Source organism: Drosophila novamexicana, unplaced genomic scaffold (assembly GCF_003285875.2).
Source record: "Drosophila novamexicana strain 15010-1031.04,08,12 unplaced genomic scaffold, DnovRS2.1 tig00000008-arrow-pilon, whole genome shotgun sequence".
Classification (NCBI taxonomy): domain Eukaryota; kingdom Metazoa; phylum Arthropoda; class Insecta; order Diptera; family Drosophilidae; genus Drosophila; species Drosophila novamexicana.
Window position 1 is genome coordinate 1,184,853 of NW_020824765.1, and position 20,542 is coordinate 1,205,394.

The window sequence follows — 20,542 nt, forward strand, 5'->3', positions numbered from 1 at the left end:
CAGTTTCTCTTAATGTGCGCCGTCCAAAAAGTTTTCCATAGCGCAGTGTAATAGCTCCAGTTAAGGATCATAATCTGCCGAAGACTGGAAAATTTAAATCATTTTTTAAATGCATATATATTCGTACAGTCTGTTTAAATAGGATTTAAAATCTTAACAATCAGCTTTAATAAAAAGCTTGAGCTTAAGGAACTTTCTTCTAGTCTCTCCTATTTTGTTTAATATATTAATTATGCCGAAGGAAAATTAAAGAGTACACTTTCATAACTCTACTGAGTGACTATGCTCCTACGTTGCGATGGCAATGGAGTAAAAGGGAGATGCTCTGGAAAGTCAATTAAAATTATAAAACATTTAAACCTTAAGCTTTACTGCAGCGCACGGCTCACAGCGAGAATTTCTGTGAAAGTATTTAGTTGCTGTTGTAATCTTATAAAACGAGATTAATATTGTTTTGTATATAGAGATAAATGAATTCCATATATAACATAGTTCATATTGTAAAACTTATTCAATCTTATGTTTTGGTCTTCTTCTCTCTGCATTTAGAACTCTGTCAGCAATGACGTCCAATAACTGGTGATACTGCATCACACTCACCTCAAATCAACCATAAGTAACTCAACAGCAGCAACAACAACAGCAACAAGGAAACAGAGGCGGCCGTTGAGGTCCACATAACCAACCAACAAAATGGAAACCGACACACACAGGAACAACAAAAACAACAGCAGTAACACAACCAACTCACACACAAAGTGGCGACAGGATAGTAAACCTCCTTCCCTGGCACCCTGGCCGACAGCGTTGTCCTGGCTGCCGGTGCACCTTCTCCCGCTGCTACTTCTGCTGCTGCTGCTACCTGGCCGCACAAATGCCTTCTGCCCCTCGAAGTGCCAATGCCTGGGCGGCGATGCGAATAGTCGCGCCCTGTGCGTGGATGCGGCGTTGGAGGATGTGCCCATTCAGTTGAATCCGGAAACAAAGTACATAAACCTCACGCTGAATCGCATACGCAATTTGGAGTTCACGCTGCCCTTCTACATGAAGTTGGAGGTGCTGGATCTCTCGCAAAACATCATCGAAACGCTGGGCTCCAAGAACTTTGAATACCAGACGGAGCTGCGCACTCTGAACTTGAGCAGAAATCTGGTCAGCGCCCTGCACAAGCACGCCTTCAAGGGACTAACGAATATACTGCTTCTGGATCTTAGCTATAATCGTATTGAGACAGTGCATCCCACGGCACTGGGCGATCTGGCGGCACTGGTGGAACTGGACTTTACCAACAACAATATTGTCAGCCTGGAGGACAACTGTTTCAAGGGCATGTTGTCGCTGGAGGTGCTCGTCTTTCGCAACAATCGACTGCTAGATGTGCCCGCCAGCAATCTGTGGCATCTGCATGCGCTCAAAAGCCTGGACATGTCCGATAATCTGGTCGAGTACGTGCGAAACGATAGCTTTGAAGGCCTCAAAGAGCTGCTGGCCCTAAGCGTGCGCGGTAACGTAATGAGCGAGCTGGATGTGGGCGCCTTTGAGGGACTCATCTCGCTGAAGCATTTGGATCTATCGGATAACAATTTGACGGTGAGTGTGGGAACCAAAGGCATAAACATGCAGCAACATGTCGTATACTTGTTAGATAAAATTATTTAGCATGAAACAGGCGGATGGCAGTCGGACACGGCATATCTACTTGCACACAACAGCTAAAATATTGCGGCTGCCTTTTAGGCGCTTACACGGACACACAAGCACACACACGCACACACATACACATACATAAATCAGACACTTTGCTCTGTTGCTTTCGTTGTAAATCCTGTGACCAACACTTTGCAAAGCGGATTGCAGGCGTCCTTGTCCTGGCCTGGCCAGCCATGGACGGCAGCTTAAGTTCGTCCTTCCTGTGCTGCCTTCTGCATACGCAAAATTAATAACCATAACTTGTTGTTGTTGCTAGCGTATGTGTGGGTATGTGTATGCCTCAAAACTTCACGCACACTCACATGCAGGCAGACAGTCGTATATAGTGAGTCCTGTGGCCATGTCCTTTTACTATTTATGCATGCAAACATGTCCGTACCGTGCTGATTTCTGTTGCGTATACACTTTGCCTATTCCTCGACATTTTCCGTTCGTTAAATGCTGCCTCTGTCTTCCGCTTAGCTCCCTTTACCCGACTCTACCCTTGCAACATTCTTTTTTTTCGTCCAGCAACACTTTAGGCTTGCTGTCCTTGTCACTCAACAGTTTTCAAGCTGCTTAAATGGCACAGACACTTGGGCATACTTGAGTGTGAAGTATTTGTTGCATGCCACATTTGGTGCAACTTTGAAAAGTGTACAAAATGAAAAGGAACAAGACATCAATGTAGCTTGTCTAGTGTCTTTTATAGGCAATTAATATTAAAGCATACTAAGGATATCTCATAGATAAATGAGCGGAAGACAACTGGCCCAAGAAATATTCCATTGGAATGTGGAACGCATTGAGGCAGTTGTCCCTGTCTCCATGAAATATATGTATTTTTTTTTTTTATCAATTGATCTTACGTATCTAGGTTTTGTAAGAATGAAGCTCAAATTTCCGTAACCGTAGCTAGAAGCAGTATACCTTATTTGTAATCTTAAATATATGCAATATATAAATACTTATATATTTACATATATCTATATACATATGTAAATAAGTAGTTCAGAAGCCGTTGCATGCCAAATCAGCAGCCCAGACAGACGTAATCTTGCTAATGCCCCTTTCCAAGGAGAACTATGACGATGCAGGCAAAAATTTCATGCACTCTCCATACATGTGCAATACATAACAGGGATCAGGAGCACACTCGGATAGAACCTATGCTTATGGCTGCATTATAACAACTGCCACCATGTCTGCGCATAATAAAACAAGCTGGCCCATGGCAGAAGGGAAAGGGAAAGGGAAAGGGGCAGCACAAGAAGTAACAATGGAATGCAGTTTAGGAAATACCAGAACATGCTGCAACGGCTAAAAACAAAGTCGCCAGGCAGCTGAAGATAAGCAGCTCCAAAAAGCAGTCAAATGAATTTTTTTGTTCCGTTCTCGGACCAGAGGAGCGGAGTAAGACGTAGTGGGGTGAGGTGGATGGGGCAGCAGAACATCGAGGTGCACGACGTTGCATAGCTTGCTGCACCCGGTCGTAGCATTAGGTATTGCCTGTACACAGTGCACACGACCAGAAACCATATATTTCAACTGCAAAATGCCAAAAGGTATTTTAAGTAGTTTCGAACTGATTCCAAGCGCCATAAATTCTTCTGTCGGTTGCCGTTGACTACGCGCAGCTCCACCTGCTTAGCCTCGGCCACGGCAGGCATGTGGTGCTTAGCGCTCAGTAGTCCTTTATTCCTTTTTCACGACCATAAATATATCTATGTGTGTATGTGAATCTATGTGTGCGCTTGTGCGTGCAGGCCAGACTGGTATCTAGACGTGGACCTATAAAGGTGCGCAATGTATTCGTCAGGTTGCGGCCATGTTGGCTGCTGTTTTCCATCTCAAGCTCTGTTGCCAGTTTGCATAAAACAAAAACAACAACAGCTGCAGCCACAGCAACAGCAGCAACGGCTGCAACAACAAATGCTCTGTGATTACATGGTGCATAAAAATGCATTCAGCTATGCAGTCCATACTCGGTACACAGTAGTTCCGGACTTACCGTCTGCTGCCCATGTCAGGCATGTGCCTTTCCTCACCCACCCACTAGAATGCCTTTAACTGATGGCTTGCCAATTTTATGTCGATGTGTTTATGGTCACAGGGACATCAAGCGTGTTGCTCTTTGAGACGGAGACCACATTTCACCTCAGCATAGTGTAATTGAAAGATTGCATACAATTTGCTATTTATTTATTATGTTTCATATATTGTTTGTTGTATATGGCATAGCATAAACTAGACTATGTGCTAGTCTAGTAGGGACAGTAATTAATTATGAATAAAGATTACAACAATTTATGAAGGAAGATAAACTATAAGGAGTCGGCTGGAGTATGTTTGTAATCGAATACCAGGATCATAGCTTAATCTATGGGAGGCAAAAAACAAAATTTTCTTCCTCACACATTTAATTCTGTCTGAATAAGTCGAATATTATGGGGATCAGGCATGATCAAAAATTGATCGGATAAGATATGCGAACTGGGGCTTTCTCGAGTACAGGTCAAGCTCTTTGTAATTGTTCTTGATGACAGGCTTATTAACCATCTGCGAGTCGAATTGAAGTTAAAAATTAAAAATTAATAATCGCACCTCGATCATCAACCTAATTACCAGTACACGTACACGTTCGGGCAGTGTGCAAGAAAACAAATGGGGAGTTTCTATATAGAGGAAAGTTTCTATAAAAACTCATTGCTTTGGGCTCTATGCAAACATTCTGTGCCGTTGAATAAATAAAAGCACATATTTGATTTTCAATACTCTCACAATTAAAATAACAGCAAAAATGCGTAAAATTTACATATGCATTATTTTACATAATCCCAATTTAACAAAAATACTCTCGTCCGTGCATGGGTGTCCGCATTCGTATCGGCATTTGTTTACGACTTTGTGGTATTTTGTTGTTTTCGATTTATTGTGCTTTTAGTTGTGAATTATGATTTTGCATTTTCCACATACTAATAATTGCGAAAACATCTGCACACGCATAAAAAGGAGAGAATGAATGTCGGAATTTATAATCAATTTATTCAACTCTGAAAAATTTCACAATTTACATAAACTATATGTTAAAATATTTATCAAATACAGAAATATTTTCTGCTTTTGTTTCTGTGCTACGTTTGGCACAATCTATAATATAAGGAGCGTATAAAAAATAAGAATTGTTCAACCTTTAATTCTTATTTCAACACTTCGCATTAAACATTGAGTTCTCTGCGCGATGCAATAAGTTATCCAATAAAAATTGGAGCAAAGGTATCCAAAGGAAACCCCATGGCAATCATTAATTCAAAGAGAAGTGGAAAAAAGGGAAATTAATTTGGAAAATCAAAGTCAATATAATTTCGCTTTCTTTTATGCCACTCGTGCCTGTGCCTTGCTGCCCCTTACCTTACCTTTCCCTACACTTTCCCTCGCCCTAACCACATAAATTTCTCTCGCCACGTTCCTTTTGCACCCTCGCTTTTTTTTCACGCTGCGCTGCGCTGGCAAACGAACTTACCAAAGAAGCAGCCTGCCTGCCCCGTCCTCTTCCCCCACTGTATGTGTATATGCCCGAGCCTTTTAATTAGTCAACCGCCCGCACGCCCCGTTTGAGTGCAGTACAAACACTGAGCGCAGGTCCCGCGATCCCACGAAGGGTTAAAATGTGAGCTGAAAATTGCCATTAGGTTAAACAATTGCAGCGCTTGGCCTACATTGCGTATGCGTAATGCTTTTCATTTTTGTTCCTTGCTTTGCGCTTGCCTTGTCACTTTGGTCGCTTTAAACGCTCCGCAGCTCCCCTTGACGGCCTGCCCCCGCCACGCAGTTCATTACGTTATCGCAGGCGCTTCTCGTGTCCGGACGCTTGGCACGTAGCTTCCGACACGCCAGCAGCTGCATGTGGTAGGTGGTTTGCCGTACGCGTCGGGCAAGGAATACAGCTACAGTTTTTTATGAGCCATTCGAAAAAAAAACAGCCAAAAGCTGAGCCAAAACAGTTAGGAAAACCTTTTGCCACACGCTCGAGACATTACTTAGCTTTTGTTGCTATTGTTGTGACCCTAACAAATTTGTTGCAAGATTGATTGTATTTACAACACACACATACACACGGACAATAAAGCGATTTGGCCAGACATCACAAAATGGCGCACGGATGTACATGACGTACATGACGTTTCCGTTTCCGCTGACGTAGCCGCCGCCGCCGCCGCGGCCGCCGACAAAAGCTGCGCTTTTCAAGTGTTTCACATTTTATTGTTGAACAGCACTGAAAACTGCCCCCTCGCGGCCCTTGAAGCATTTTGAATGCCAGCGCTTTTAGAAACAAATATAAGCTGGCGGTGGACTAAAAGGGATAAACAGGATGCGCAGTGGAGGGGGTGGGGGAGGCAGACAGCGAAGGGCAACTAAATGGCAACTATCAAGTGCAGCCGCAAAACGCTTTTAAAGCTGAGTGGATGGTATTAACATTTTATAAGCCCGGCTTCCCCAAACTTGGCTCTCAGTTTGTTTAAACGCTCGAAATTAAATGATTTTTTGCTACTCTTTCTCATGTTGCTCGTTTTCTCTCTGTCTTTCTCTTTGCAGATGGTACCCACCCAGCAGCTCTCGAAACTTTCAAATCTCACTTATTTGAACTTGGGCGGCAATCGCTTTGCACACTTGCCCGCCGTCGCATTTTTAAACTTGTTTCATTTGCGCGAATTGCACTTGAGCCGCCTGGACTATTTGCAGCGCATCGATTCTAGGTAAGTTGCCATCGAGCCGAGTGAAAGTTCAAATGCTCCGGCAGCCCCAGCACCCCTAGTTGAGAAAAGTTACAGAGATACTTAACAAACTCTAGTGCATATATATGTCTTTTTCGGATGGTAACTGGGTCAGCGCCATGAAATGTAGACACAGCAAATAGTTGCCGAGAAACTGCAAACGGAAAATCAGCAAACTGGACAACAGCAAACAGTTTGCTCAAAGTGAGAGTAATTCAGAGAAACAACAAAACTTTGCAGCACATAATAATGAGGCTCTCAAAAAAAAATAAAAAATAGAAATGACAGCCATCCCGCTCAGGTTGTCCTATACAACTTTTTTGACATTCATGGCTTGAAAAGAATTAAAGAATTTTCTTTTTGTTTATTTTATTTTTTTTCCTTTGAAACTTTTCTTTTTACTTTAGCTGGAATATTCTACATTGAAAAATATGCTTAAGTGTTATCCAACAATATTGCTTCCATATTTAAGTCCCAGTTCTTTTGCTTTTCCGTGCGAATAAATTTATAAGGTTAACTTTCTTAAATTGGTTTGAAATCCACAACGTGACAAAGGCCGGCTTCAGCTTTAAATGATAATTTAAAAAATTAAACACACTGAATTCAAAATAATGCAACAGCTTGTAAGATGATTTATAACATATTGGTTTGGCTTGCAGCCACATTTATTTGTTGTTAATTGTTCCGTATAGAACTTAAATGCATGTACTTAATAGTGTGTGGGAGCTTCAAGCAGGCCATTCAAGAACTTAATAATTAAATTCTGTTGAGCTGAGAGGAGAGAGAAACTTGTTAAGCTTGCAGTTCTCTATCACTTTCTCTAAGCGCCGCTGCCCTAATAGGCTTTCCCTTAAAACCCAGTAAAGTATGCAATACTTTGGCAAGGCTAATCATCTGCCTCAATAGGCAGATCAAACCCAGAGCGTGCAATGGGATTTGTAATCCCTTTTGTGCAACTCACGGCGCTGAGGAATGCTTTCCAAAAGTAGCTATTTATGCAATTCACTTTCACACACTTGCACGTGACCTACCAGCCACTCACACACACACACACACACACACAGAAAGACACTTAAACATGCCTCGGCTACAAATCATTATTGCTCAATGCAATCAATCATGTCTAATACGCTTTGGTAATAAGATGCCAGCGCACACACACACACACACACACACACACACACCAACACACATACTCGCACAACCAATCACAAAGTCAAATTGATGTCCCCCAAGTTCCAAGTGCCCCGCTCTGGAGCAGACATTGAAATGCTTGAGCTCAATTCGAGCATATGTTAATTCAATAATTCCAGGCAATTTTCATATCAAATCATCATCGAAGGAGCCTCTGTCTGTGCGAAAGTCTCGACTTGGTTGTCAATCAGTCCCCCCTTCCCACACACACACCCCACCCTTCCCCCACTTATGATTCGTTCTACAATAACATTAACATGAGTTACATGGGAAACGTTCGCAGCCCGAATCATGTAAATGGATCCATAGATGACGGAGAGATGCCATTAAATCAGTTTAATTTCGTTTGATTCTCTTGTCTGACTTAGAGCAAACCCCAGCCCCTCCCCCTGCTGGCACTCCCCCTACTCAGTTTTTGCCTTTTGTAATTGCTTTAGCTTTTTGTTTGATTTTGCTTGATTTCTGTTTCAGTCCTGTTGCAAACTTTTCCCTCGCCATTGTTCGCTGTCTGACAAATTGTTGCTTAACTGAAATTTACATAACACTTACACACAAGCACACTGTCACACACACCCACACACTCACCCACACACACACATGTTTCCTTATTTGCAAACTAGATTTTGCGTTTGTCTCCGCTGGTTTTTCGGGGGCTATTCAAACGTCGGCAAATCTTTGCCGCCGCCACAAAATCTTATGCTAATATAGCAAAATTTGAATTTTCAACCTTATTCTCTTTGTTGGCAGCGCAGAAAATGAAAATGGAGTGAGTGCTAGAGGAGGGTAAGACTATTGAGCATATTGGTGCATACTTCTAGGGCAGGTCGAAACTCCGTTAAGTCTACTAAAAAGTGTATCTATATGCAAGGAAATGTTGCTCCAAAAATTGGCATATTTAAGAGTTGACTACGTCTATGCGATTTGCTTCTTTCTTCAACAAGGTGAAGGATCCAAGGATGCTATTACTGGCACCTTGTTAACTTACCAATAGTTAAAGTTGCTAGGGCATGCCTGATGAGGAGATATCCTGTACTGCAGGGCGTGTATCCAAAAAATTAAAAATACTGTATTTTTTAATACTCTAATAGAGCCTACTTCCGGAATTAAGATATGGTCAAAAACAATATTTCAAATCGATGCTTATTAATTTCATGGAAATTCAGTGAAAAAAGTACTCCATCTGCATGAGTCATAGGAGGACCCAAGTTCCAACTATAATGTATCCAGCTTATATATTGACTGCAAATCTTAAATGTAATTTAGCTGATTTGTCCCCGCTCCTCGCCCAACTTTAACATCAGAATCAATCGCTTGCCGACATTGCTGTTGGCAGCACATAGTTAAACTTTATTCCCATTTCCTTCCGTAGATTAAAAATTTCCACAACAAGCAGGAAATTATATTTCACTAACTTAAGACTGGAGCTATATATGTGAGGGGCTGGCTGCTTTCGACAGAAGCACAAACAAGTCTGCGGCTTATGCAAAAGGGTTCCAGACAAATTGTCAGACACCCTTTAAAAAAGTGAACGGAAATAGCGCAACATTTTAAAGTTTAGACGGGCGCTGCATTAAAGGCCGAGACATGCCTCGGCTGAGCTGTGTCTCTACACATGTATGTAAATATTTATGCAAATGCGTTAATGGAAACTCACCCCAAACCTGAACGCGGGCACGGCCAGGAAAGGGCCACGACGTGCGACGATGGCGACATGTTGATAGCAAAGTTTATGGCAGATACATTTCGCAAACTGCGAGATACACATGTGTTGCGCTGAGGTTGTCTCATTATAAAAACCTTACACCCGAACAATCAACGCGCGCTCACAAAATTCATTAGGCAATGGCACGCACCTCCCCCAAAGCAAACAGCCCTCCCCCAGCAGTAGCAGCAGCGGTGGAGCATTCCCCTCGGCCCGCTGGCAGCACTTGAGCATATCAAAGGGAATATTAAGTGAACATTTTTACACCGAACGGAGGCTGTGCCAGTCCCAGCCAGCATCCGCTGTATGACTTAATAGCTAAAAGTCATTCGCTACATTAACACTTGTATCTGCCCCAAAAGGGATAACCCGAAAGGTGTTGCCCAGCTCATTTGAACGGTTTGTCATAGCGGGTTCCAAAATTGAAACTAATTGTTTTAAAATTTATGCATTCCGTGCCGAGCTGAGCACAAGCTGACTTCATTTGCCCGCTTGGAGTTGTAATGCGATTCGCATTGCGAGCCGGCAGTTTGGGCATTTGGTTCTGCGGCAGCTTTGGGGTTGTAATTTGCTGAGGAGTCCGGGTCTGTGGCAGCTTATCCCGGCGTAGCGGAGTTGGCTGTTGCTGCTTTTCTGAATTGAATTATGAAAGAACTGCAGGACGGCCTAGAGCAAATAGATTTTGTGTCTAATGGTGTGGAATGTGATGCAATTTTGGACATCGCATTGAATGTGACAGATCATCTCAATCATGAATAATTTGTAGCTGAAAGATGACTATTCCAAGGAATATAAAATACGTGCAAAAAGTAACCGAATCGAGTGAATTAGATATTTGTCTTCAAACAAATCATTAAGGGAAATTAAGCTGTTTTTGTATTTATGAGCAACTTTATTTAAGTTATTTTCTGGCAACTCAAAAAAAAATAACTTAAAATAAACCTTCAATGTGATGAAGTAGTGCTAAGTGTAAGGCCCATCTATTGGTCCGTTCGTATATTCACAATTTTCTGCGTTGCTCTTAACGCTAGAAACTTAAAATTTGGAATATATACACGAGTATATTCGCATCAGATCTTCCACAGCTAAACTCACCGATTAGACCGTACCTTAAGAAAGATTCAAAACTATTTTGACTACGCTCACGGGGGAAAAACGTGGTCTCTTAAAATTTAAGTTTCAGGACAACCTGTTATTAGACGCATATTAGACCGATTGTAACATTTTTACTTTTTTACACAATTTTTAAAGACAGTTTTAAATGCCTCGATTTTAATTAGGCGACATTCCCACACATACACCAACACTTGCTGACAATTTGGTGTTTTGTTTTATTTTATCACAACAACACACATGATTATGTGCAAATTACAAGTGTTCATTGTTTAATGTTCTCGTTCGTTATTTTTCATTGTGGCTGTGTTGTTTGTGCAAGTGCTTAGCGAGTACTTAAAATGTCCAGCAACGAGTGGCACTCACGCCATTTGCAGGTCCAAATCTGGTGCTAATTCACTTTTATATCGAGTGCATTTAAAGTTGAATAGAAAAGTTAATTACACAGTGTAGGTAGTTTCCTCTTTATTTAAACGAACGCGATAACCACATAATGATAAATATCTACAAATCGTTAGACCAAAGGAAAAATGGCATAGCTGGCGATTCGGCACTGGTTGTTTCTGTTGCGTGCCATACGTATATAGCCCGATTCACCCCATTTGCTGCCCCAGGAGTTTTTCACCAGCCAATAATCGCCCTCGCGGCTGTCATGACCGTAGCCCACAACCAGAACGGCATGATTGAAGTATTTGTTGCAGGAGTTGTCCTTATAGACGCCACCATGATATTGCATAAAAGTCTGGCCAACATGGATGAGCACCGAAATTGGACCCTTGGTTGCAGTGGCAACAGCCAAATTCGATTCATCGCCCTCCGTCAATCTCACGACGGCGCTGACTGTGGCGCCAACATTGTGTCGATCGAAACGACACGAAAGCTGACGACTATCATAGGGATAGGAACTTTCGATATCGATGCCACCATTGTCCTTAACATAGATTAGAGCTTCTAGTGGAATTCCGCCATTGCAGCCCTGATTGCTATAGGGATATCGACTTGAGCAGTCCAGCAAATTCTGTGTGGACAGCGACTTCAGTTGTCGAGTCTTTAAGAATTGCTGACCCTCCAAGGTGCCCACTGCGGAGAATGCCCAGCAGGAGCCGCACTTGCCCTGATTCTTCACTGAGGTGACTGCACCCTTCACGCGCCAGTCGATAGAGCTGGGTATTTCAGTGTTTTCAGGTGCTGAATATATAATGTCTATATCGGATGTGGCATCCGTTAAATTGATGCTAGTTAGCATCAGGCCCTCAAACTCCTTGGGCAGCATATCCGTAAACTGATTCACGCCCATTTCGTAGGCCTCCTTGCCTAACGTATATTATGTTTATCGACCGTCTTCTTGTTATCATAGAAAATTAATTTGCGCAGCAACTCCTCGTCTTCGCTTTCGTAGCTCTTCTCGTACTCCACCTTAAAGGTTTCCCACTCCGCCTCCAGCACGTCTGCGTAGGAAATGGCCTGAACGATACCGATAAGTGCCAGAAATGCAATTGCTGCCCTCATGTTGGACTACAGCGGAGACCAAAAAACAACTGAATCGAGCGAAATGGAATCCACACTTTTTATAAGAATTCTATAAGTCAAAATTATTGTTATCAGCACCTTGACAAACCCAAATGCAACTGACCTATCAGTTCCAAGAAGTTAGCGATTAATTAAGGGTATTTATGGGTTAAATAACCATTTCCGACGGTAGTGCATGTCAATAACAGGTTCAGCTTTAGCTCGATAAGATAAAGCAGCTTGTTATGTTATTTGACAAGAGTTCATTATCATTGCTAAAATGAGCTGATTTCATTTACGTTGAAGGTACAAGCTGATCTTTTCACACAACTCTAATAAGTCAACAGGTAGTGGCTGGTTATTTATTTTTTTTTTTTTTTAAAGCGTCTCACATGGTGTGCAACAGCGACAAGAGTGTCAAGAAATGAGTGCAAGTAAACAAATAAAGCTAAACTTGAACCCCATACACACCCTAACCACACACGCCCCTGCTTTCCCAAAAAGGGGCGTCAAAGCAGCTGCAGCACACAAAAGTACGCAATGCATAATTTTATGTTCATAAGCATATTTTGTGAGTGAGAGCGAAGAGTGCCAAGAAAAAAGGCAGCAGCAACAACAGCTGCAAAATGAAAACAGGAAGAAATTACGGAAACAGGAAAACATAAGCATGCTGCTGCCTGCCTAACTGCCCCGCCCCCGCAAACGTCGCCATTGCCACCGCTCCGTCAGGCCGGCAATTTTTCCATAAATTATGAGCCTGGAAATATTTCAAGGCAGCCTCGTGAGTAGCTATTATGCGTGTGTTTATGCTCATGCTTGTGTATGCGAAAAGCGTATTTGCATTCTTATAGAGACTGAAAAGAGCGAGAGAGACTGAGAGCGAGAGGGAGATAGTCCAAGTCTAAGCCTCTATATTTATGCATATGCATGCCCAAGCAAGAGGGAGGGGGGCAGCACTCGCTGGGTAATTGCCATCGCTCACTGCATTGCACTTGAATTTCAAGACATTTATAAATTATGCAAGCAACAACAGGCTAAAAACAGCTCCGCCAGCAACCTTTCTTTGGACAATTATTTAATTAAAGTATTTAAAAAAATCGGCTTTTACCTAAATAGCCTCTTAATTAGTAAAAGTAACTTAAAGCCCTTAAGTGTTTTACTTCTTTCAAACCTCTCCCACTTTATCTTATTATTATTTATTTTTATGTCAATATATTTTCTATAATTTTCAACATTATTTGCGCTGCACTTAAACCTGTTTAGCTTGTGTTTCTGCATAATTTATAATTGCAAGCCATAACAACTGTAGGCAGTCCCTCATTTGGGTCCTTGCATACACATATTGTGGGCTTTACCGTGAACCTAATACAACATTTTGTGCCAGCCGTTTTATTCGCGTTGGCATCGCGTTTCCCATGAACGAAAATTAAAGGTTAAACGGGGCGTATGCGCAATTTAAAAGCGTTTAAAATGCCATTAACAAATACTTTAGGCATATCATATGATAATTTGTCGTGGGCTAAGCGCCACAAATTGCGAATGTGTTTGTGTGTGTTTATGGCAATTAGTTAATAATTGCTTGGGCGTCATTGCAAATGCTGCAATGTCTTTAAAGCTTCAAATGGCTCTTTAATTCCATTTTTTATTCAACTGTCAGCGCAGCAGAACTCAATAAATCAACAGCTAAATCAAGGCTCAATGCAGTTGGCAAAATAGGTTTCCCTTTGGGGCTATCGACTGTCATATCTCTCTATTTATTGTAGTAAAAATGTCAATCAATTGAATAGACCGGATTTACTCCAACAAACTCCCCACACACTCGCACACACACACAGACACAGACACACAAACACAAAGGTGCAGATAGCCGCATGCAAGATTCAAAAACTATATGGAAACGGGATACAACATATCCTTTGATTGACTGACTGACTGGCTGACAAACTATATGACAGACTGACTGATTGACTGTTCATCAGTTGCTTTACTATTGCAGTAATAGCTGGTCGTGTGACTGAACTTTCTGACTGGTCTCTGGTCTGAGGCCCGGAATCGGGAAACGTGACTGAACCCGACGAACATGGACAGCAAACATTTCAATCCGATTTCCAGCAATTCCAATTCTGACGCAACACACACCCACACACACACACACACACATTCACAAAGCAATTTGCATATAAGCTGGCCGAAAAATAAAAGTAAGAAAAGAGAACAACAACATTTTCGACTGTTTATACACCCACAAATATACACACTCACACTCTCACTCACACACACACACACACACATGGCAACCATTTCCGTTTCCGCACGCTTGACGCTGGCAAAAGCAACAGAAACAACACATATGAAAACAAGTTGAACACTTCAGTCTAGACTTATCGACGGCAAATACCCTGTATTAGAAGCATGATATACTTATATTTGCAGCTGTATAGCATCTTAATATATTATGGGCTATAAAATGGTTGCTTGAATAAGCCACGAGTCAATCTGTGTCAATCTGTGGCTTTCTTTTACAGCCGCTCTCACAAGAATTTAACAAGCAAAAAGCCTCAATAATTAAATCTTCCATGTGTAGGGTATTCAAAAATGGCGACACCCGCATAGACTAAAAAAAAAATTGAACGCTACACAAAATGAAGTTTGAATCCGGGCGCAGTACAGCAAAAAGGCTGTTGCTGTTGTTGGCAGTCAAAGAGGCGAACCCTCTAAGCCCCACTCCCTTGAGCCTTCAGCAAAATTTGCCATGTAGTCGCCACCCTTTTGCGTGTGCCTTGGGCGTTGCCAAAGCGGCATTTAAAGAGCGTTCAGCAGCAGGTAGCGACCTGTAGCATCGGGTGGCTCAGGCTGGTGCCTGCAAAGGTATCCCGGCCAGATCCAAATGAAATCCGCGCCAATGTCACGTTTCTTGCGGCCAAGTGTTTGGCTCCCTGCACTATTTGCATAATATTTGCACAAATAATTGAATTTGTATTCTTAGCCCCTGCACGCTAAATCGCTAAACTGGAGTGAACTTTTTTTCTGCAAGGGGAAGTTTTGTCTGGTCTCTGACTGTGCAGATAATGGCAAAATTTTTAAGCGCCTGCAATTGAAGTTTTTGAATGCTTAACTTGCCATGAAATTGAACGTTCAGCGTGGCAGAGATTCGTTTGTTTTGTCTAGGAAGTTCCGTCTGGTGTGGGTTTATTATTCAAACTCATGTGTTGACTTTAAAGTATGATATTATTTTCGCAATGTCTGATTACAGCTTGCCATACGCAATTCAAACTAGATTTTAATTTGATTTAAAGCAAAATTATAACCAGTCAAATATGATTTGAGGATATGAATGTCCCATCACATACATATATGAAACTCCCTTACGTTAAATTCAGAGCTGAAGACAATTGAGTTAATAAATTTTCTGGAAATTTAACTGAAATTTAAATCTCCGACAAGGTTGAAATATATATTTCTTAATATTTCATGAAGATCTTAAAAAATACCTTTCTATCAAATTCCTGCCCTTGATTTCACACTTTCAACCACAAAAATGCCGGCACACCGCGTCTGGTGGCAAATACATCACAGCTAATATGTAAGTCCAACTGGCAGCAATCAGTCGTAAACTAACTGCTGCATACAAATGGGTTTAAGAGGCGCCAACGAAACTGCGCTACTTGTCAAACCAATGCACGGGCTGCACCGCAAAGTTCAGCAGGGAGCGCAGCTCGTATAAATGCGTTCATTTAACACGAAATGCAACTTAAGGGCTCGAATCAAATCAAATCAAATGCAATGCTGTAGAGTAGTGTAAGAAAAAATATAAATCGCTTAAAAGCGACAAATTCGCAGTGTGTCAGCGGAGCAGCCAGCGAGTCGTCGCCTGTTCCTGCTGCAGCAGAAGCAACAGCAGCGGCAGCGGCAGCGGCAGAAGTTGGTAAGTTGCTCATACGCCACGTTGCACTTATTTCATGCTGAGACTGCGAGCGACTGGTGGGGGGTATGTTATAGGTAATGCACTGTCTGCAGCTGCTGCAGCAACTGCAAGTGCTGCAGTCAGCGACTTTGCGACGTTGACTTAACTTGGCAGGGATTTACGGCAACGCTTCATGCAGCTGCGACACGAAGCTTGCAACGTGGAACATACAGCAAGGGAGTATGTTTCTTTTTTTCTCTCTCTCTCACTCTTTCTATTATTAGGTTGAAATAGACGCAGGCTAAATAAATCCACGTCGCTAAAGACGACGCCATGTGGATAAAGGGCCAACAAGACTGCCGCGCTGCGTGTGTGTGTGTGTGTCTATTCATGTATTTCATTGCCTGGCATTTAAGTTTAACGTTGATGCATAGCATTCTGCATAATTAAAATGAACAACCAACAAGAATAGTCTCGTATATCCACAAAGTACATCGCTCCACTCACAGACGCACGCAACTGTGTGTCGCCTTGGTAAAAGCTAATATATGTGTATGAGTGTGTGTGTGTGTACATGTCGCTAAATTGTTTTAAAACCGTCAGGATTGTTTATTTTGAGTCGAGCTTTTTTAATGCAAAAAACTAAAATTTTACATGCAGTATTTCTTTATATTAGCTATCTAGTTTTATGTAAGTACAAGCTGTGGCGTGCGGAGTTTCACACTCAACTGAGGAAAATTGGTGGAAAACAGTTAAATGAAACTTTTTGTTCACTATTCGCTTAACGTGAAATTTGTTTCCAAAACCTTTCTAATAATGATTTCAGAGCAAAGTTTCCGTTTCTTACTCGTTTCCATTAAAATTCTTAACAGACATAAATCCACTCTCCTGGGCGCAAAATGGAGATCACATCCAACGCTCGATCTTTCGATCGGTTTCAAATTTATTTTCTAAGCTGTAAAAAAAGAGTGATCAAATTCTTAGCGAGACTGTGGAAAATTGTCATTCGTGCTCACTAGATAGTTTATGTATACCTATAAAATAAGAAGACACGTGGGTAATTAAGTTGTGGCCATAGAATGTGTGCTTAGTTTATTGCATTTATTTCCACTACAGAGTATTTTTACTATTCTCTTGCAGAGCCTTCGTGGACAACACGCATCTGCAGACGCTCCACCTGAACTTTAATCCCCAACTGAGCGACATACCCATGCGCCTGTTCCAAGGCAATCCCAACATACTGGAGGTGTACATGCAGAGCAACAGCTTGCAGACACTCTACTCGGCCCAGTTTCCGGTGGACCAGCTGCAGAAGCTATACCTGGGCGACAATCCGCTGCAGTGCAACTGCTCGCTGCTCTGGTTGTGGCGCCTCGTCACCGGCAACTTTGAAGGCTCTGAGCCGCCGCTGGAGCATGCACCAGGCGGAGCTGTGGCCGCGCTGGCCAAAGAGGCATCGCTTGTCAGAGAAGAGGACGACACGACGCTCAAGTCGGATGACGGTGTATCTGTCCTGGCGGCCTATATAGCTGAGCAGCACATTGCGAATGCGCTGCAAACCACCGAGCCGAGTGCGTACGAACAACGTTTGGAGGCGGCCGCTAGCTCCAGCTCGAGCAGCAGCTCAGGCTACCTGCGCATGGATAAGCAGCAGATCGGCTGCGACATCTGGCGAGACACAGTCCGCACGCGCCGCCAGCTGATGACAATGAGTGAGGGCGAAATCACCTGTCCGGCGCACATTGTGACCGTGGTGTGTGCGGTGATCACCAGCCTCCTGGTGCTCATGATCGGCGTCAGTGTGCTCTACTATATGCGCTTTGTGAAGCGCCGGCGCAAGCTGCTGCACGAGCGTGGCCCGCTGCGGACCAGCAAGAGCATCATCAATGTGCACGACCGCATACTGCAGGGTCATCATCAGCCGCTGGGCAGTGGTGCGGGCATGAGCATGACGTTGGGCGGCTCCGGGCCTGGCGGCTTGGGCATGGCCCTGAACTATCCGCATCATGCCCAAACGCTCCAGGCGCATCATCACTACCATCAGGCGATGCCACTGCAGGCGCATACCGGGGGCGGGCACCACGAGTATCAGCAGACGACGCTGCCACAGCTGGACAAGCTGGAGCTTGAGCGCTATCTGGCGGCACAGACCATTGCCAACGAGTACCGAGCACTCAAGCCCTGGGAACTGCCCGTCAAGGAGGCAGACGATGAGCCGGAGCATCTATACGAACGCTTTGATCACTACGAGTACCCGGATACACACACCATGACCAAGCTGAAGCAGGCGGCCGCGCTTCAAGGCAGCGCTGTGGCGGCAGCCGCATCCGCCGCTGGCGCTGGCGCCAAGCCACATGTGGTCTACGTATGACGTGGACGTGGCGGTGCTGGTGTTCAGAAGCAACAAAAGCAGCTGGACCTGGGCATGGAACTGGTGGGCCTAGGTCTGACCAACAACAACTATCGCAGCTATGCGCAGTGCCAGACCAAGGACAGCGCTCACTTTTGAAAACAGGGAAATTCGCAGCGGATACGTGTGTGCACCACTCAAAAATGAGGTTAGGTTTTGTGTTTAAGTGAGGTTATGTTTAGATGTCCTTAATTTTTCAGTTTAGGTTCGAGTTTGAGTTGAAAACGTGAATTTGATAACTCGCAACAAAGTTTAACAAGCGTCAAATGAAACAAGGGATATATCTACGTGTATAGCAGCATACTATAATATTATTAGCATTTAAAATATATATATATATATATATATATTGAATAACTAAACCTAACAGATATGTCATATTAAGTACTAAGCTAACATACAAATTCAAAGAAATATTAATATTAGCGATAGTTGAAATTCTCTCTATTTCTCACTCTCCCACAGCGAAAGTAAAGCTAAGCAAGAAATCTCCACAGGGAGAAGCCCACTCATAGTTAAAGGCATTCAGCATTCTAATGATAAATAGAATATAGTTGTTAGGCGCATTTAACAGAATTTAATAAACATAAATAGAGAGCGTAAGGAACGACAATTGCATTGCAAAGTGCAACAAATAACTTAGTTAACTATTTATTCTTAATTCTTATTGTATATGCGACATTTTTGATAAAACTCTTAAGTTCCAATTTAATTTCATAGCTTGACAAAGCATTAGTTGTGCCAGTAACTAAATAGAATGTATTTCAGTATCGGCAACTGGTGCAAAACGGGGACCAAAAACAGTCCATTTTTCAATATTCCGATCCAGAAACAAAACGCACATGAATATTATGCCAGAAATGCCAGACGAAATTTAGTTACATGCAGCAGCTAATGCGGCACTCAATTCTAGCAGATTATATTCGAAATTAAAAAAATATATATATTAAAAAAATAAACACAAATAAGATGACAATATATAAAAAGTGTAAGCTTAAGCAAAATTCAATTTAGTATATTTTATTTTTTGGGGAGCTGCGCTGAGCAGCGCTCTAACTCAAAGTTGGCCTAACACATAATCAAAATTGATTTGTAAATACATATAAACAAAATAAAAAGATAAAGAAAAACTCGACTCAAGCACAAACTAAGCATATTTTGCATACATTTTGTACATAATTTATTCTTACATTTAAACTTAGTCAAACGCAAAATTGTATAAAATTACAAAGTGAAAAAGCCAAGTTATGAAGCAAAAATAAAATACAAGAATGCGCATATGAAAGCAATTTTTTTGAGCAATTAAGTTAAAAGAATTCACAATTTTTTGTTATTTTCAGTTCTTTAGCTTGCAAAATTTGTTGGCACCATAATTTACTCATAATTGCATGCGTGAACAGCAAAGCAAATAGAAGCCCCACTGGAACTACAATTTGCATAAAAATTGTTCCGAATAAATAGAAAGACAAAACAATCTGAAATCAACAAATGCATATAAAAATAAACAACATAAAATAGAAAAACCATAAATTAAGGTAAATCAAAAGCAAAGAGCTGAGCAAATGCAACTAAAATGCATTTGTTTGATTCAGTGCAAGGAGAATTGAAACATAAATAAAACCATGAAATGTGTGTGTATAAAACGATAGCAGACATGCGTAAGTTTAAATAATAATATATGCTAAAGTATTTAATTAAATTATATATATGATAGACACTGGAAATTGCGGCAACAACAAAATTCACATACACAAATACAAACAAAATGTTATTTCTTATACGAAGACTGAAGAAAACGATGATGCAAAATAAAAATTTAAAAAAAGCTAAGAAATGCAATAGCTACATGAGTTTTTCTTTCATGTTCTACTTCTCCACAGCAACTAAATATGACTTAAGTCTGGGCAGAGCACCATAAGGATGTTCTCATTAGAGTTCTTCCACGTAAAGCTCAAAAACCACTCCCTTGGATTGGCCATAATTGAAATCAGTCTTTGGCAATAAATTATTCAGTCAATGCTCTTAAGGTATAAATTCTTAAGCGCTTTGAGAAACATATATATATATCCTTTTTTGCTAAAATACCTTAAAAGATTATTATTATTCTGAAAATAATTACGATAGTTGACGAATACCTCGCCCTCAGGTTCGGGTCTTGAATCTAGTTATAAGACCAAGTTTTAGTTCGAATATGTTCAATTGCATTTCATTATAAATTTAATTTATGTAATTGACGAAATCCAAAT

General features: G+C 41.8%; 3 protein-coding genes across 3 annotated transcripts; 1 reads left to right on the forward strand and 2 right to left on the reverse strand.

Moving 5' to 3' along the window:
- The first annotated feature begins 693 nt into the window (after positions 1-693).
- LOC115762531 (leucine-rich repeat and immunoglobulin-like domain-containing nogo receptor-interacting protein 4) lies at positions 694-19,274 on the forward strand. Its single transcript, XM_030704812.1, has 3 exons — positions 694-1,590; positions 6,286-6,446; positions 17,027-19,274. The coding sequence occupies exons 1-3, from the start codon at positions 694-696 to the stop codon at positions 18,255-18,257; spliced, it is 2,289 nt and encodes a 762-aa protein (XP_030560672.1). The 3' UTR covers positions 18,258-19,274.
- Positions 10,927-11,787, reverse strand: LOC115763122 (crustapain-like). The gene has a single exon (XM_030705568.1). The coding sequence runs from the start codon at positions 11,768-11,770 to the stop codon at positions 10,988-10,990; it is 783 nt and encodes a 260-aa protein (XP_030561428.1). The 5' UTR covers positions 11,771-11,787; the 3' UTR covers positions 10,927-10,987.
- Positions 11,777-11,984, reverse strand: LOC115763112 (cathepsin L-like). The gene has a single exon (XM_030705559.1). The coding sequence runs from the start codon at positions 11,980-11,982 to the stop codon at positions 11,788-11,790; it is 195 nt and encodes a 64-aa protein (XP_030561419.1). The 5' UTR covers positions 11,983-11,984; the 3' UTR covers positions 11,777-11,787.
- Positions 19,275-20,542: the final 1,268 nt, after the last annotated feature.